The 16,096-nt window shown below is 41.4% G+C and overlaps 1 protein-coding gene across 1 annotated transcript in view; it reads left to right on the top strand.

Annotated features, from left to right (window-relative positions):
* The window catches only part of DNAJC12 (DnaJ heat shock protein family (Hsp40) member C12), a 27,168-nt gene extending 11,525 nt beyond the window's left edge, over positions 1–15,643 (top strand). Inside the window, exons 2-5 of the mRNA XM_019507880.1 lie at positions 1,469–1,547; positions 5,420–5,559; positions 11,525–11,726; positions 15,210–15,643. Coding sequence (XP_019363425.1) covers positions 1,469–1,547; positions 5,420–5,559; positions 11,525–11,726; positions 15,210–15,304 — 516 coding nt within the window. The 3' untranslated portion in view covers positions 15,305–15,643. The remainder of the gene's footprint in view (positions 1–1,468; positions 1,548–5,419; positions 5,560–11,524; positions 11,727–15,209) is intronic.
* The last annotated feature ends 453 nt before the right edge of the window (positions 15,644–16,096 follow it).

Consider the following 16,096-nt stretch of genomic DNA (forward strand, 5'->3'; position numbering starts at 1 on the left):
TGCTGGAACAAAGGAACATGCTGATAGGACAGAATTTGGACAGTATGATGTTTTCAGGAAGACCAATGAATGGTGCCCAGAGATTTAGAGTCATCAGAGGAAAAGGATACAAAAGGAGGGATTTCAGAGCAGCAAAGGATCCCCTAGAGGGGAACCCAAGGCCACCATGGACAGACAGCACACTACCAGCCTGTCTCACCCACCCCATGGGACGAAGGGAGAGCAGGGAAGGCTTCAGCCCTCCCACTCCAGGATGCTGACATATGACATTCAAGAAAGAACCTAAGAGTGAAGCTTGCATACTAGCCAGATGTACCTTTCCTCTGTGACAGTCCTAGGACTCATAGATATAGAATTGTTTCCATTATTCTTATGTGCTATCACTGTGTATCAATAAAATTTGCCTGTTATCAAATGGAGAGGTTGTGGGCAGTCTGAGGGTTTGGGTCTGCTTGGAACAAAGTTTCTGGATCATAAATCAACTGCCAACACAGGGGATCTGTGGAAAGCTCTTCCCATAACATAGGGGTTCAGTGATGTAGTTCTTGCATGTGCCCTCTGCAATGGGGCTAGTTTCATATTTAGATCTAGCTAAATAATATGAAGAAAAATTGAAGTTCACATGTGGTATATATACAGATAAAAGCATAGAAATGGTTCTTGGAAGTGTGAACTCCTGAAGGTTCCTGAAATTCAACTAGTGATATAGGTGCCAAATGTTTCTTATATATTTTGAGTACAGGCAGTCCTCGACTTACAACATTTTGACTTACAACGTTTTGTAATTACAATGTTTATAAATTGACACCATTTCAACTTTATGACATCATTTTTGACTTTACAATGCTTGATCTGATGTGATGCCACACCAGCAAACAAGTTCGCTGCATCACTTATCTCCCTGGAGAACAACTGTCCAAACTTCCTTGGACACTTTCTTTAAGAAAGCAGACAAGACTCCAGAATAACCTGGAGCCAAGACTCCTGAGAAGACTCCAGCCAAGAACCCTTCAAAAAGTCCAGCCAAGAGACTTTCAAAAAGTCCAGCAAAGTCACTTCAAAGAAGTCCTTCCAAATCGATATGATTGCTATTTACAATATAAATACATTAATATAGCTATATTACTCATCTATAATTGATCGAGTACAAAATTCTGGGGTATTTTTAGTGAAAATAGGGTGTTGGGCCTTGGTTCAGGAACCAATCCTTCATTTACAACATTGTTTCTTATGACAAATTGGTTCCGAGTTACGACGTTTCGACTTAAGACGCGGTTTTCAGGAACCAATTGTGTCATAAGTCAGAGGACTGCCTGTGTATAGCATCTTATGAACTGAAGGAGTAAAATGACAAACCCTCCACTGTGCATTATCCTTTCACTGACTTTCACCCCCTAAAGGCAAAACTCTAAAAACCCTCCATATGCATGTGCATTGTATTTATTTGTATTCTTTACATTCTATTTAGGTTGAACAAATTCAGGCTGAGTTTAAGGCTAAAGCCCTGGAATGTCATCCTGACAAACATCCTGGAAACTCTAAAGCTGGTAGGTATTTTTTCCTGTTTAAAATAAATCTTTTTTTTTCTCTAATTTATGATTAGGTTATTGAATGCAGCCTAAAAACATAAGCAAACATCCTTGTTTCTCATTTTAATATTCTATGATTTTCATACATTTTTTAAATAGTAAGTCTCAGTATTAAGTTGTAAAACTTAAGAATAAATGCTAGAGCTGGAAGACATTTGATTATTTATTTCAGGGTTCTCAAACTGTTTTATAGGATGGAACACATTTTCATCCCCAGATTGTCTTGTAGACCACACCTCTTCCTGTGCATGTTTGGTTGGACTATCTGCACTCCCAGTGGCAAGCAACTGATGTAATTATGTCAGCTACAGAAATTGCTTACATAGAAAAATACACAATGCAATTGTTTAATGTACTTCAGCTCCTTTTCACGTAACTTAACATCTGAAAATAAAGCAGAGCCAGTATCATGTGAGCAGGCAGCTCTCTGAAGACCCAACAGCAAATATTTTAAATTATGGAAATGTACAGCTAAAAAACCTGACACCTAAAAGCTTTCATTCTAACCCCAATGGCAATGACTTGAGATACTCTGATACAAACTTGCCATTTATACACATTATTATCAATGATCCAAAGCATGTGAATACTTCATATACTTTATCTTAGGTCTGTCCAACTTGTAAGGCCCAAGGCCCACACCAGGCAGAACTGCTCAGGCTGTATCAGGTGAGCCCACAGGCAACTAGGCTGTGTGCTACAGACACTCTGCTATGCTGCTCTGTGCGAGCACTGCAGCTCAGTGCTGCATGCTCCCTCCCTCCCCCGCTGTACCACACAGGTGCAGTTCTGCCACCCTGCTGCAATGCATGCCCACATTGGTAGTGGCACCCCCTACTGCTCTACCAGTTTCCCCCCTGCCACTGCTACCCTGCGTGGCCCAATTCCTGTCCTCACCGTTTGCTTCCTGCACATGGCCTGGAGTTACGCTTAGCTCCCTTCACTGCCACACTGCCCTTACCCAAGGTGATGGGGCAGGAAGTGGCAGCTGGAGGAGTGGGAACTGGGAGACTTCCACTGCTGTTGTAGCCAGAGCAATGAAGGGGAGTTGGGTGAAAGCCTTGTCGGGGGGGTGGGGAATGACAACTTAACCACTTGCAGGCCACATGTGGCCTGCAGGCTGTCAGGTGGATAGTGCTGCCTTATATTATTTGTTAAGCTATGTCTCCTCTGGCCTTTAAAACCATGTGTCCTTGGACTAGTGCATCTATGTACCCAAATCTTGTAGGACTATATCATGGAAATTATAGCATGTTTACATTAAAAGTAAATGCAAACAAAGGTTAATTTGGTGACACTTAACACTTACTATTGGATACGTGCTGGAAGGCAGGAAGGCAGCAGGCTCTCTGATGCACATTTCTGATAATCCACCCAGAAACTCTGTTCTCGATTCAGTACCATACTCTTCATGCGGAAGTCAGTAGGACCCCTCCTAGAGTTAGGTGATACTTTATAACTGGGATTTTTTAAATCTAAGGGAATTAGGTAGTCAAATTTCATTTGAAATTTCAGTTCCCTTGTATCCCTTCTGAAAATAACAGCCTATGGAGAAAGGAGAGTGAAAGCAAGATCTGGTTTTTCCCAATTTAAGGTGTGGTCAACTCAAGAGGGCTGAATTTTTAAAACCATTAAAAATATTCCAGAATGACTAATACACTGTTTCATTTCAGCCGATACAAGCAACTTCCTTTTTTTTTGTCAGTTTTTAGAGACAGTCTGACAACTTTGGCTTTGAACAGACATTCATTTCTAGTGGTGGACATTTCTGAGAAATGTCTACCCTAAGAAATCTTTCCAGAGAAAGGAGCAGTATAAACATTCAGTCTGAACTTGCCCCTTCTCTCCTGGTCTCTGCACCAGTTGGGGTAGGTATGGGGAGCAACAGCAGCCCCAGTCCTTTCCCAGACCTGTCTGGGAGGGGACTAAGGCAGCAAGGAAAAGTTCCCTGCCTGTTCTCCAGACCAGTGATCCCTGGTCTGGGGAGTGGGTGGGACAAAAAGTAGTTGCTCCACTCCCTTTCCAGACCGGTCTGGGAGGAGACTGGAGCAGCCACTGAAGTTCCTTGCCCACTCCTTGAACTGGGAATCCCTGGTCTACGGAATGGGTGCAGGGGGTTTTGTCCCATAGCTTCCCTTCGCTCCTGGAGCGGACTGGGAGGGGAGCACACAACGGTTCTTTCTTGTGAGAGACTTTCTTTCACAAGGGATATCTTCCAGGTTGACACTTGGAAGATCTTTCTCCTGGAGTGGGGAGAGGATGTTTTCCCCCTAGGAGAAACTGAATGAACACTTGTATGTTTGTAGTTTCTGCCAGGACAGTGGTGACTCTACTGGTTGAAACATAATGCCTGTACAGGGCCACAGTGGCAGTGACTAGCTAAGAGACATAAGTCTGAGTTCTCATCAGCCCTCCTCTTCTGGCTAGCAGAGGTGGGGGCTTCACAAGACTCCAAAAGAGTGAATGAAAGAAAGTATTGCTCTTCCCTTTGAATAGCACAAGTGTGGGACTGAGTTGCACTTGGCTCTCCTGGTCTTTGTGAAATATCAGTCCAGATCCAGCAGACTGACAAAGAGAAGAAAGAAATTAAGTAGTTGAGATTCTTCACTCTAAGACAACCTGATTGGGGCCCTTCCATAACCTTTTCATTGGGAAAAGTCCATCTTTTACTAACTGACGTCATATATTCCAGTAACAATGGACTAAATTCTGACATCAACAGAAGTCAGCTATCACATGGACTTCAGTGGAGAGCTGAAATCTCACATGACACCAGAATCTGGCCTGTTGTTTGGAATTTGTAGTTTTAAATGTACGTAAATTGATTAAAAAAAGGAACCCAAGATCCAAATAATTGGAGAGGGCTTGAATATTAAGAGCTAATGTTTATGCTTCATTTAAGTGAACTTTCAATTAAATGCCTTACATTTTGACAGTACTGGTGGAAGTTTACTTTGTGTGATTCATTTAATTACTACCTTATTCAAGAATAACAAAGCTGCTTTTTATTGCTACAAAATGATTGCACTGGAAAAAGGAAACATACTAGGAAAAACATTCTGTTCATTGTTGGTTGATTTCTGCTTTTCAATGTTGATTAGTGTTTGGGTTCATCATGTTTCAAAAGAAGTCTCTATATTTGTAAACTGGAATAAATGTATAAGAATAATTATGAATCATTATAACAAGAGTGACTCATAGATAAAATGTAAATTGTTATAACCTTTACACAAACAGCAACATGCAGCTGCATCCTTAGTAACCATCTCATAATGAAGTTTTGCTCCTACAGGAAAAAAGATCTTATTCATATAAGCTGGTATTTTAATTAATACAATATTATATATAGAAAAAGGTACAGTTAAGCAGTCAAGTTAGCTAGCAGATACCATATTAAGATTCTTCTACTTGCTGCTTAGATGCTGTCATTTATACTTCCTTTTTACTGTCTCTTCATGTGTTGTGAAGGGCTCGTATTCCACTGGGATGCCATTTTTTAAAATGATCTATCTGTGGGGAAGAAATTTGTACATTTTGCCTTGAATACTGTATGGCCTTTGTAGCTCTCGTAGACCAGGAGTCAGAACTATTTGACATTTGATTTGCTAGGAAACATTCACTTGGAAGAGGACATCAGTTGTCTCCTGAAGATGTTAGCTCCTGAAGTCAGTTAAGACTTTATCAGAGTTGTGGGAAGAGCTAACACATACTTTCATCATCTTTTCTTTTTTCCAACCCCAGCCGGAAGTTTAATAATTGATGGCAGTTTTTGTTCCACAAGGAAATTAATTTCTTTAAAAGTTGAGTTCATCATCTTGGTTTGTTTCTAGTGGAGAATTTTCAGAAGTTGCAGCAGGCAAAGGAGATTCTGACTAATGAAGAGAGTCGAGCTCGTTATGATTACTGGCGACAAAGCAAAATTGCTATTCCATTCCAGCGGTGGGAAGCTCTGAGTGACTCCATAAAAACGGTTGGCATTTTTTATGTTTGCATAGTCAGTAGCTTTAGGGGAACTCAGCTCAAGAGGGAGATAAGATGGGTCTATGATTAGGAAATGCGCATTATTTCAGCCCTCTATTTTTTTGTGAGTTTTTTTGTTTTGATCTAATGGAATAAAGGATACTCTTTAAAAATAATACTACTGTATTATTTTTGGTTACAAGGCAGAAAACAACTCCTGATTCCATTAAAAAACTCCAGCAACTGGGACAGATTGGATAAGATGCAGGTCACATCTACATGAAATGCAGACTGTGTAGTCATTACTGCGAGTTAATGCAGTAACCTGAGTTACTGTGCAGTAGCATCGATGAATACCTTTTTTCGTGGTGTTACTGCGCAGTAGCCTAATACTACTGCGCACTAGCATGGTTGTTGCCACACGATGCTACTGCGCAGTCAGCATCTCATGTGGATGCAGCCATATATTTGTTAATCCTTAAGTGATGAATCTGTAATGTCTATCTTCAATGAGAGCATAGGTTTTATCTTATTTTTGTCCAATCTCATCTCAATGGCTTCATTTGCAAGACATTTTGAAATATGTTGGTAGGTCTTTTAATTTATTTTAATTTATATGGCTATATAAATTGGTTAAACATTGGCACATATGATGAAAATGTTATATTTTAAGTGAATTTTCAGAATAATTGCTGTCCCTATTGACTTCACTGGGGCCAGGATTTCACCCTAGAAATAAGTTATCAGTCATTTCTTTAGTGAGAGTATGTCACGGGATGGGGTCCCTAAGGATGGCTGCATTACCCCTAAGGCCCCTCAACCATGCCAGTTTGGCTCGCTGGGAACCCTTGGTTCTTGTCTGCCATGTCTTGATGGATTTATAGTATAGGGAGGCTGCCTTTAAGTCCTCTTGGACATGGTTTAATGGACTCTCTGAACCCCGTGGGTTCCTGGACCCCTTGAGGGTCCTGCTTCAAAATAGATGTCACAGGACACCCCAGTCTTATGGGCTATATGCATGACTCCAAGCACCCCTTTCCTATGCCTGAAGCTTCACAGATGGCATTGACATTGTTCAATCTGGGCCTTGGTATGAATTGGCCCCCTTGTCCTCTCTGGGCTCTCCGCAGCCCTGTCTCTGTGTCTCACTGGTGCCTGGGCTCTCCGCAGCCCCTAGTGTTGCACCTTCTCTGGCACTGGGGTCTATGCACCCCAAATGCAGTGCCCTCTCTGGCGCTGGGGTCTGTGCGCCCCAAATGCTGCGTCCTCTCTGGCGGTGGGGTCTTTATTAAGAACTCTTTCAAGCCTTCAAACTCCTGTAAATGCTCCTGGCTTTCTGCATTAGCCCTGGATGCATGTTCTCCCAACTGTCTGCCTATAGAAACCAGACTGTCTTCTCGTGGTTGAGGGGTCCATACTGCTCGTTGCTCTACCTCTGCCTGCAATGGCATCTCCCTGGTTGCGCCCTCCTCCAACAGGGTCTTCAGGCGCTGTATCTCTTCCCCAAGTCGGTCTTTGCCTGCCTCCACTCCCTGCAACTGGGTCCATAACACTTCTTATTCTTAGTCTCTACTTCCATTTCAAGGGACTGTTTCTGGTTCTGCAATGTTTTGTAATTCACCATATAAACTTTGACTTTCTCCTTTTCTTTTAATATCACCTTCCCTGTTTCCTCTGCCTGGACATGGCTTTTAACCAGCTTGTCTCGCAGCTCTTCCACATGGTGTTCGGCTTGCCTGCATCTCAGTTACCAGCCCTTTAACTCCTCCTGCAACTCTTCTACCTGATCCACCTGGCTGTGGACTTCTTTCTGGAGGACTCCTATAAGGTTCTTTGATATCTCCAGCTTCTACAGAACATCCTTTTGTTCCCCCGCTTGGTCTATACTGGGTTCAGAAGACTTGATCCTCCATTCGGCCATCTCCTTCTACATCTCTCACCATTTTTGCTCTCGTTGTTTGCTCTTCTCAGCCTCCTTTGCCATGAGCTGTTCCAGCGCTCGAGTCTTTTCCGCCTCTGCTGCGAGCAGGCGCTTGATTTCCTTCGACCCGCCTTCTTTCTTCCCGGGTTGCGCCCGCAGCTCTAAAGCGGCCACCTTCGCCTTGGCTCGCTCCTTTTGGGATTTCACCATCTCCAATTCATGCTGTAGATGAGCAGCCCTTTCCTCCACCTTGTCCACTTGCAACTGCCAGGTGAAAGCTTCTTGCTGCATACCCTCCAGAGCCCTTACTTTGGTCATGATTCTTCCTGGCCCTACTCTTTTCCTAGCCCAGGCCTAACATCTTCCCCTCTACAGTCTCTTAACAGCAGTCTATTCTGCAACCTCGGCTTGTCTTTCTGAGCCCTGGTCCCACTGCCTTTCACTTTGCTTCACTGTATTTCTATACTGGCCCAAAGGTTTGTTTCCCTAATTAGGGACACAGGGTTCCTCCCCATGCACAGCCTTACTTCCCGGCCAATGCACCAATTTTGTCACAGGACAGGGTCCCTAAGGATGGCTGCGTTACCCCTAAGGGCCCTCGACTGTGCCAAATTGGCCCACTGAGCACCCTAGTTTCTCCCCTGCCATGTCTTGATTGATTTATAGTATAGGGAGGCTGCCTTTAAGTCCTCTTGGATACGGTTTAATGGACTCTCTGAACCCTGTGGGTTCCTGGACCTCTTGTGGGTTCCGCTTCAAAACAGATGTCACAGGACACCCCAGCCTTATGGGCTATATGTGGGGCTCCATCCATCCCTTTACCATGCCCTAAGCCTCGCAGATGGCATTGATGTTGTTCGGTCTGGGCCTTGGTATGAATTGGCCCCCTTGTCCTCTCTGGGTTCTCTGTAGACCTGCCTCTGTGCCTCACTGGCACCTGGGCTCTCTGCAGCCCTGTCTCTGTGCCTCACTGGTGCCTGGGCTCTCCGCAGCCCCTAGTGTCGCGCCCTCGCTGGTGCCAGGGTCCCCATGCTGCAGTGGGCCCCCAATGAGGCCTCCTCCTTCCCAAACCACCGGTCTTATAAACAGAAATCAACATCAAGGCTATAACATAACTCAAGCCGCTTGGCTATAACATAATTCAAGCCATACAGGGCATGCTCTGTCCCTCAACAGTACCAGAAGCTACACTTGCGGTCAGGCCTCTCCCTTTTGCTTGCTCTGGGAAAGCTCCTTCCCCCTTGACTGTTGGCAGGGAACTGCCCTCCTGGTCTCAGCCCTGGGGTTTATATGTGAGCCAGGCCCTGCTCCTTCCGGTCCGCTGACCGCTGGCAGGTGTGAGCCAACTAGCTCATTCTGGCTGCCCTGGTAACCAGCAGCTGGGGCTCCCCACTCACTGCTCAGGCTCTCTCCCTAGCAGTTTCAGCTCTTTAAAGGAGCAGGGCACCTAAGTGCTCTGCGACAGAGTACTTTATATTGTTTTATGAGACTAACAATCTTCTTGGCCTCTTGTAGACTAAGAACATTTGTAGTAATTGTATCGCTTGTAACCTAGTCGCGTTCCCCTCCTCCCCCCCATCCCTCTATTGTTAGTCCCTCGCTCGGGCGCTTTGTATTTCCATATCAGCTTTGTCATCTCTTTTCTGGATTCCCAATCCAAACATCTACTAATAAAAGTCAATCTGAAACTTGTTTTTTTCCTGTGAGGAAGTAAGAGAGAAATGGCATTACTTTTTCTGTCTCCAGTGAAACTAGCTGATTTACCTAAAAATGATATATTCCAAACTAAGAAGTGAATAGTAATGCTAAATCTAATATTTCTTTCTAGTTCATGTATACATATTATCCTTTCCAGTGATATCTTTGTTGTTTTGTTCTAGAATAGATTTTTTTCTAGTTTATACCACTTGCTGTTGCTTTGTTTTTACTGGTGCTTGTACAGATGAATGTTATGCCTGGGGAAGTTAATTCTGTTGCAGTCACCTTTGCCCTGAACAATGGATATAACAATATATTTGAGATCTACTGTATAAAGAAAAATAATCTAGAAAATTCAAATGGTGTCAGAGGAAGCCATTCATTTTATCCAGAAATTTTGTAGTGACATCATAGAAAAGGTATCAATCTGGTGGGTACAAGCATTTTTCAAAAATCTTATTTCAGAATCTGTAAAAGCCTAATTATATACAGCCTGTTGATTTTTTTTCCTGACAAACTGATTTTTTTCCTGGCTTCCCGGAATATGGTGTGGAAAGACAAATGGAAGCATATTGGTTTTTGATAGCCATAGAAGTAAGTTTTTTAACACATGCACATATGCCTATGTGTGTGCACATATGTATGCGCGCACACACAAACACACACACCAAAAATTATTTTTACAAAATGAATGGAGCTTTTTAGTACTTATCTTTGTTTGCTAGCATGAGTATGTAACCTCAAATAACATGGAGATTTACACTCGAAAAGACCTTTCCAGAATAATATACAAGTCTCTGAATATCAGAAGATGAACGAATCATCAAATACAAAGAATTAAAAACAGAGGAAAATGTCTGATAGCTACCCTATCCCCCATCACAAGCAACTAAAGTTAATCTGCTCTTTGATAGATGTAAAACAGACTCAGCAAATGAGCCAGGATGCTGAGATGAGGTTGAATTTTGCAGATCTTTTGGTACCAACCTGATTGCCAAATAGTAAAAATACTAGTGGCAGATATTTATTGTCCCTAAGAATGAACCTTAGCAGATCCTTTACTTTTAAATCTCTAAAGAATAGGACAGCAGTGCTCTTTGGGGGTAGAAATACTACTGAAGAACTGTTATAAACAAATTCCAGTATAAGGAGAGAGTCAAAGAAAATTACTCATCTGGGGGAGCTTTGGTCCAAATGCAGTTGGGTAGAGTGAATTTATCACAACTTTATTACTGTGTGTATTAGATATAGCTTTAATAAATTTGTGGCTGTTTTACTGATTACTTCAACACATAGGATGGAAGATTGCCCTGCTTCCCCAGTCAGATGTGCTGAGGTGTTAGAAATTATTTATATATATATATGTTCTACCACTCATTAGCTAGTTACTGATGTTTGTTTGTAAGGTACCAGCCATTAAACACAGATCTAATGATAATCTGAAAAGCCTCCTCATGGACCTCATGTCTTTCACGGAGCATTATTACCAGCCCTGCACAGCTTCTGCATAGTGTATGGCATCATTTTATTTATTTGCCTTCCTGGAATGAAGCTGTATTACAATCATGGTGGCTTTTTAAGTTCCTCAAGCTCGATGCTGTCAAGCAAGTTCTTGGTTCTAATCAAGGGAGAGTAGTTGATTGAGAAAACAAAAAGTTATCCTACTAGTTAGAGATTTGGGGAATGCGTGAAAGAGGTGGAAGGAACAAGGAGAGTAGATTCAACAGGGAGGTAATAGAAAAGTTCTTTCAGCTTCCATAAGAACTGTTCTTTCAGTTTGTCATAAGAACTGTCACATGATAGGTAAAATCCTGCTTTTCTTGAAGTCAAAATGAGTATTACAATTGAGTTGTCTGAGCCAGGTTTCTACCTGTGTTGCGGCTTTTTAACTCTTCCTCTCTCCCCCCATTTTTTAATCAAATAGAATATAAAGCTAGCCCCATTTTTCATAAAGGTCCTTCACAGGGCTTATTCTCTGCTCTTCCTCATGGATATAATTTTTTTCCATGAAATAATTTCTTTCATGCTGTCTCTCAAATTGAGAGAGACCTGTAGATTTTGTTGTTATTTTTAATTAGGTATACGTAGAAAGGTATTTGGTATGTGGTGCTTTGCAGATGCGTGTTCTCAGAAATTGTTTTCACTAATTTGCTGCCCTGGAAAAGGTTTGGGTATGCCTCCTAGGACCTAATTCTACATGGCCCTGAGTGTCTGCTGTCCAGTTAAAGTGAATGGTAGTCAAAGATGCACAGGATCATGCAGGACCAAATCCTAATAGTGGGGAGTAAGCAAATTCTCTGATATGGAAAACTGGTAGAACAATGTTTTACTTTTATTTGTTTTTTCATTTATTCAGTCTATGCACTGGGCTGTTACAAATAAGAAAGATCAAATGCTGGAAGCACCAAATCTGGCTAAAGGCAACAGCACAACTAATGAGATTTGGGCCCAACAGCCGGAAAACAATAAGGAGGGATTTTTGGGTGACAGAAGGGAGCAAGAAGATTCTGAGACTTCTGACATGAATCCACAATCACCAAAGAATCCAGACTCTCCAAGTAAGTGGAATTGGTGATATGAAAGATTTTAGTATCCGGACTTACTACCTGAAATTGATTCCATTAGTTTTGCAATTTTTTTCTTTAAAGCCATGTGAATAATTGATTTTTTGGTTAACAGGCCACAAAGAAAATAAATGTTGGGTAAAGCTGAAATGATAATTTTGGGGGGCTTTTCTGCCAAAATCAAAAGTTGAAAAATTCCATTTGGGCTTTTTCATTTTGTGCACATTATGAAATATAATGTTATGAAAGAAAACATGAAAACACATTTTAAAAGCACTGAAAGATAACACATTGACTTTTTCAAAAATAAATGTGAAATGTCAAACTGTCAACACATGGAAGTTACCTGAGATACAACTGAACAAAGATGTGAATGGCTCTTTCATACTTAATTAAAAATTTTTAAAAATTAAGTTTATACTAAAGTACATATTTATATAAAAAGGATGCACTTGGACATTGCTAGTATTTCCTTTTTCTTGGTGGCATTATATGTTGGAATCAAACCTTTTTTCCATTACAATTGACCTTTTGTTTTCTACTTGATCCTACAATAATTTCATAATCCTCTATTCATAGTTTTATAGTTTCATAGTTTGTAGGGTCAGAAGGGACCTGAGCAGATCATCAAGTCCGACCCCCTGCCATGGCAGGAAAGAGTACTGGGGTCAAATGACCCCAGCAAGGTGTTCATCTAACCTCCTCTTAAAGACGCCCATGGTAGGATGCCCTCAGAACTGTTATTTATCCAAATACCATTTTTTAACTTCCTGATTCAATAACAAGCAAACCTGAGGTGTGAGAGAGTCAGTCAAGCATTGTTTAAACACAGACTCCTGCAGAATGTTGAAATTAGATAAGAAATTATACATTTATGTGAAGTGTAACTGGAGGTTTAACATTTAAAAGATTATGGTATTTAACAGTTCAGCAAGTATTATAAGCCATGTTGAATCAGTATTGCCATTTTGCTGTTTGCAAAGAATACAAAGCATAAAATGTAATCTCATTCCCCATGATCTGTATTTCTCCTTGCAAGTATCATTATCTTAAACTTTTTTAGATATGTGTTTTAAGCTCTGATATTTTTCTTGTGCTGTTCTTCATTGCACTACTTAGTCTGTCTTCATGACTCATTTGATATTGGTTATTGTGTGTTTTTTTAAATGTTGCTAGACTTAATTGTAAAAAACCCCATATTAGATAAATTTACTAAAACAGGGGTGGGAAGTTATTTTGGCTGGAGGGCCAGTTAGGGAGTTTTGGTGAGCTGTTGTGGGCTGGGTCAGCATCTCCTCCCTCCCTCACCCCTACCCCGGCCTGCAGCAGCTCACCAAAACTCCCTAAGTGGTAGATTATTAGACTGGTTTGAGGCCGTCAGACAAAGCGGGCAGGTATGGCGGGGTCTCCACGGAGATTGTCCCGGGACTCCCGTGGGCAGGGTGTACTTGGCTGGGTGGATGGGTTGGGGCCAAAGGTGGGCAAGGAGCAGTGTCTGGGATCAGGACAGGAAGCCAGGGCTGGGATTGTGATTGTGGAGCAGTAACAGTGAAGGCCCAGGGCATGGGGCAGAGCCATGGTCCACTTCCAGCATGGCTTCATGCTGTTATTACCCCATGATCCTGGCCCTAGCCCCAGCCCCAGCCCTGCCCACCTGTCCCACTCCCTGCTCCCCCTGCCTATAGCCCCATCCCATCCATCCAGCCAAGCATGCCCTGCCTGTGAGGGTCTTGGCCTGGTCTTCTTGGAGACCCTGTCTGCCCATCTTCTTTATCCAGTGCAAGGTGGATTAGCCAGGATCCCTGGGCAGCAGGGCTGGGCCTAGCAATGGTGGTGACACTGGCAGCAGCAGTTGGAAGGAGCCACAGCTGCTGGGAAGATGAATCTGGTCGCCATGCTGCCCCAGACCTGCAGCGCACCTGAGGGTAGCGGGACTGGTCGCATGCGCCATGGCCTGGGCTGGGTGGAGCTGAGGGACCCGCCACAGGCCAGATAAAATCCCTTGGCAGGCTGGATCTGGCAACAGGCCATGTTTTGCCCAGCCCTTCACTAAACCATAGTCTAGTTTTCAGTCAAAACTGAAATGGTGTTTAATATACAAAAGTTATAGGGTTTTTGTTGTTTCTAATGCAGATTAGCTTTCGTAAAGGCTGTGTTAGTGTTGCTTGGCATTCTTTCATCCAGGAATATTTTTGCAATAGGGTACAATGTGGTTAACCAAATAATTGTGTTTTGGACATTCCGTAGATTAAGTCTGAAAGATTTCCTGTGTAACATGCTTGCAGTTTACAAGGACTTGTATTTTTTTTCCATTCATACTGCTATAAAAAGTTATTTTCACATAGATAAACTTGCTAAAAGAACTAAAGAAATTATCTACCTATTATGGGTTTTTTCCTTTTTGTCATTATGTTTATCTTTACCAAATCTGATGTTAAGAAAGGAACTTTCCATTAAAAGATATTGATGAAGAAGTAAGGATTGCTCTTTTTCTGTGGAGCGTTGCGCAAGGGCCTCTCTCACTTTTCCTGCTGTTGCAGAGATTAGTAGACCTCCTTATTTGTCTTCCAAAACTTGACTGTGAAAGATTTAGAGAGTAAACAAAATATATAATCAGTTTTGTTAGGGAGAAAGTAATATTCTCAGGTGAGTAAAGATTTTTTTAAAGAAAGACAAATAAACTGGAAAGTACAATCATACTAATATAAGACAAGGAATAGTCAAACACCAGTTTGTAAAATCCATATTCAGGATAAATATATACAAATAATCCCAATACTTTTCAGATCAGTTTCAGTGTGATATAAATATGGTTTCCAAATCTATACAAATACCAACATAAATTAAACTAACATTACTTTTGTTGCTATCTCTATCTATTCTGTTATCATGTGTTCCAGGTTTCAGTTTTTTGGACCATTATTGCAACGGCAGAACAGATGCAGGACTTTTGCACCATTCAAGTCAATGGAAAATTTTCCATAGATACGAACAGAAGCAGAATAAAGGCTATCAGTTATTAAATTTACATAAGGAAATAGGAATACTAGTGCATTTACCCTCCTGGCTTCATGTTGATTTTTGGTGTTTTATACTGCATTTGGGGGCTGTTAGTATTTTATGTTTTGGCCCTGGTTCCGCCATGGGTTTGAGTGTATTGGGTCCCATTTATAGGATAAGATATTTTGGGGGTTCCTGTCTTCTGACAGATGGAAAAGCTACACATCATTATTTCAGTCTTAATGACAGGTCTTAAAATAAATCTAACAGTAAGCTTTAGCTTTTTGATATAGGGAGCTATACTTTAGTATTCACTTAATATTTTTTTTTAATTTGTTAGCTTTTGAACTAGACAAAAGACTGAAATTTAATTACTTTTGAGTTGTATTTTACTTATGGCAATCAAATCCTACCTTAGCTAAGTTGGAACTTTTTTTCTGAAAACTCTATTGCTCTTTCCCTTTTATTTTCCTGTAGGATTTTCAGAGGCAAATTACTGGCACTTGCGTTTCCGCTGGTCAGGTGATGCCCCTTCAGACCTTCTGAGGAAGTTCAGAAACTATGAAATATGAAATGTGTTAAAGATATGGAAGAACACGGAATCATCTATTTGACAGTTCAGTACCATTTTGTCCAAATGGTTGTTGGTGTCTTGTGTCCTTTCACTGTTATCTGAATGTTATTCTGTTAGATTTATGATACTGATCTCTTGTCACACTTTGTAAAAGCCTTTTGATGGAAGCACCTTTTTCAAATGGGCATGCGCTGTCCTTTCTAGTATTAGCATTAGTAATGTTTGTGCTGAAACTGGTCTACTGTTATAGTCTCTTCCCTGTGTTATTGTAGTACATAATGACTGTGTCTGCATGAACCATGATGTGATGCTACTGCACAGTAGTAATGAGCTACTGCACAGTCAAGTGTCCACCCGGAAGCCATGCAGAGACGCTACTGCACAGTAACAGGTGCATAGTCGGCATCTCATGTAGACACAGCCAATGACTGAAGCATTTCTATTGGTATTAAATGCATGTATTAAAATGTAGTTACGGAAGAATGAACACTTAATGTAGTCCACTTTTAGATTCTGTGGCACTTAGTAATGATCTCCCAAAATATTAAATACAACTATGTATATTTCTAAAGTAGACATTTTTGGCCCAATACTCCATTTTCTGGCACATTTTGTATTTATTTATAATGATAATGAGGATATAAACATTGATTACTACTATTCTCATCTTTTGGGGAGAGATCCCTCAAGTTTCCTGTCTAGTGTCCCCTCAAAGGTGACAAATTTGAGGAGACCATGCAAAGGTGAGCTTGACCCATGCACCTGTGAATCTAAAATCTTTATAGAAAAC

This window comes from Gavialis gangeticus, unplaced genomic scaffold, assembly GCF_001723915.1.
Source record: "Gavialis gangeticus isolate Ggan-Ray unplaced genomic scaffold, GavGan_comp1, whole genome shotgun sequence".
In the NCBI taxonomy this organism is placed as follows: Eukaryota; Metazoa; Chordata; order Crocodylia; family Gavialidae; genus Gavialis; species Gavialis gangeticus.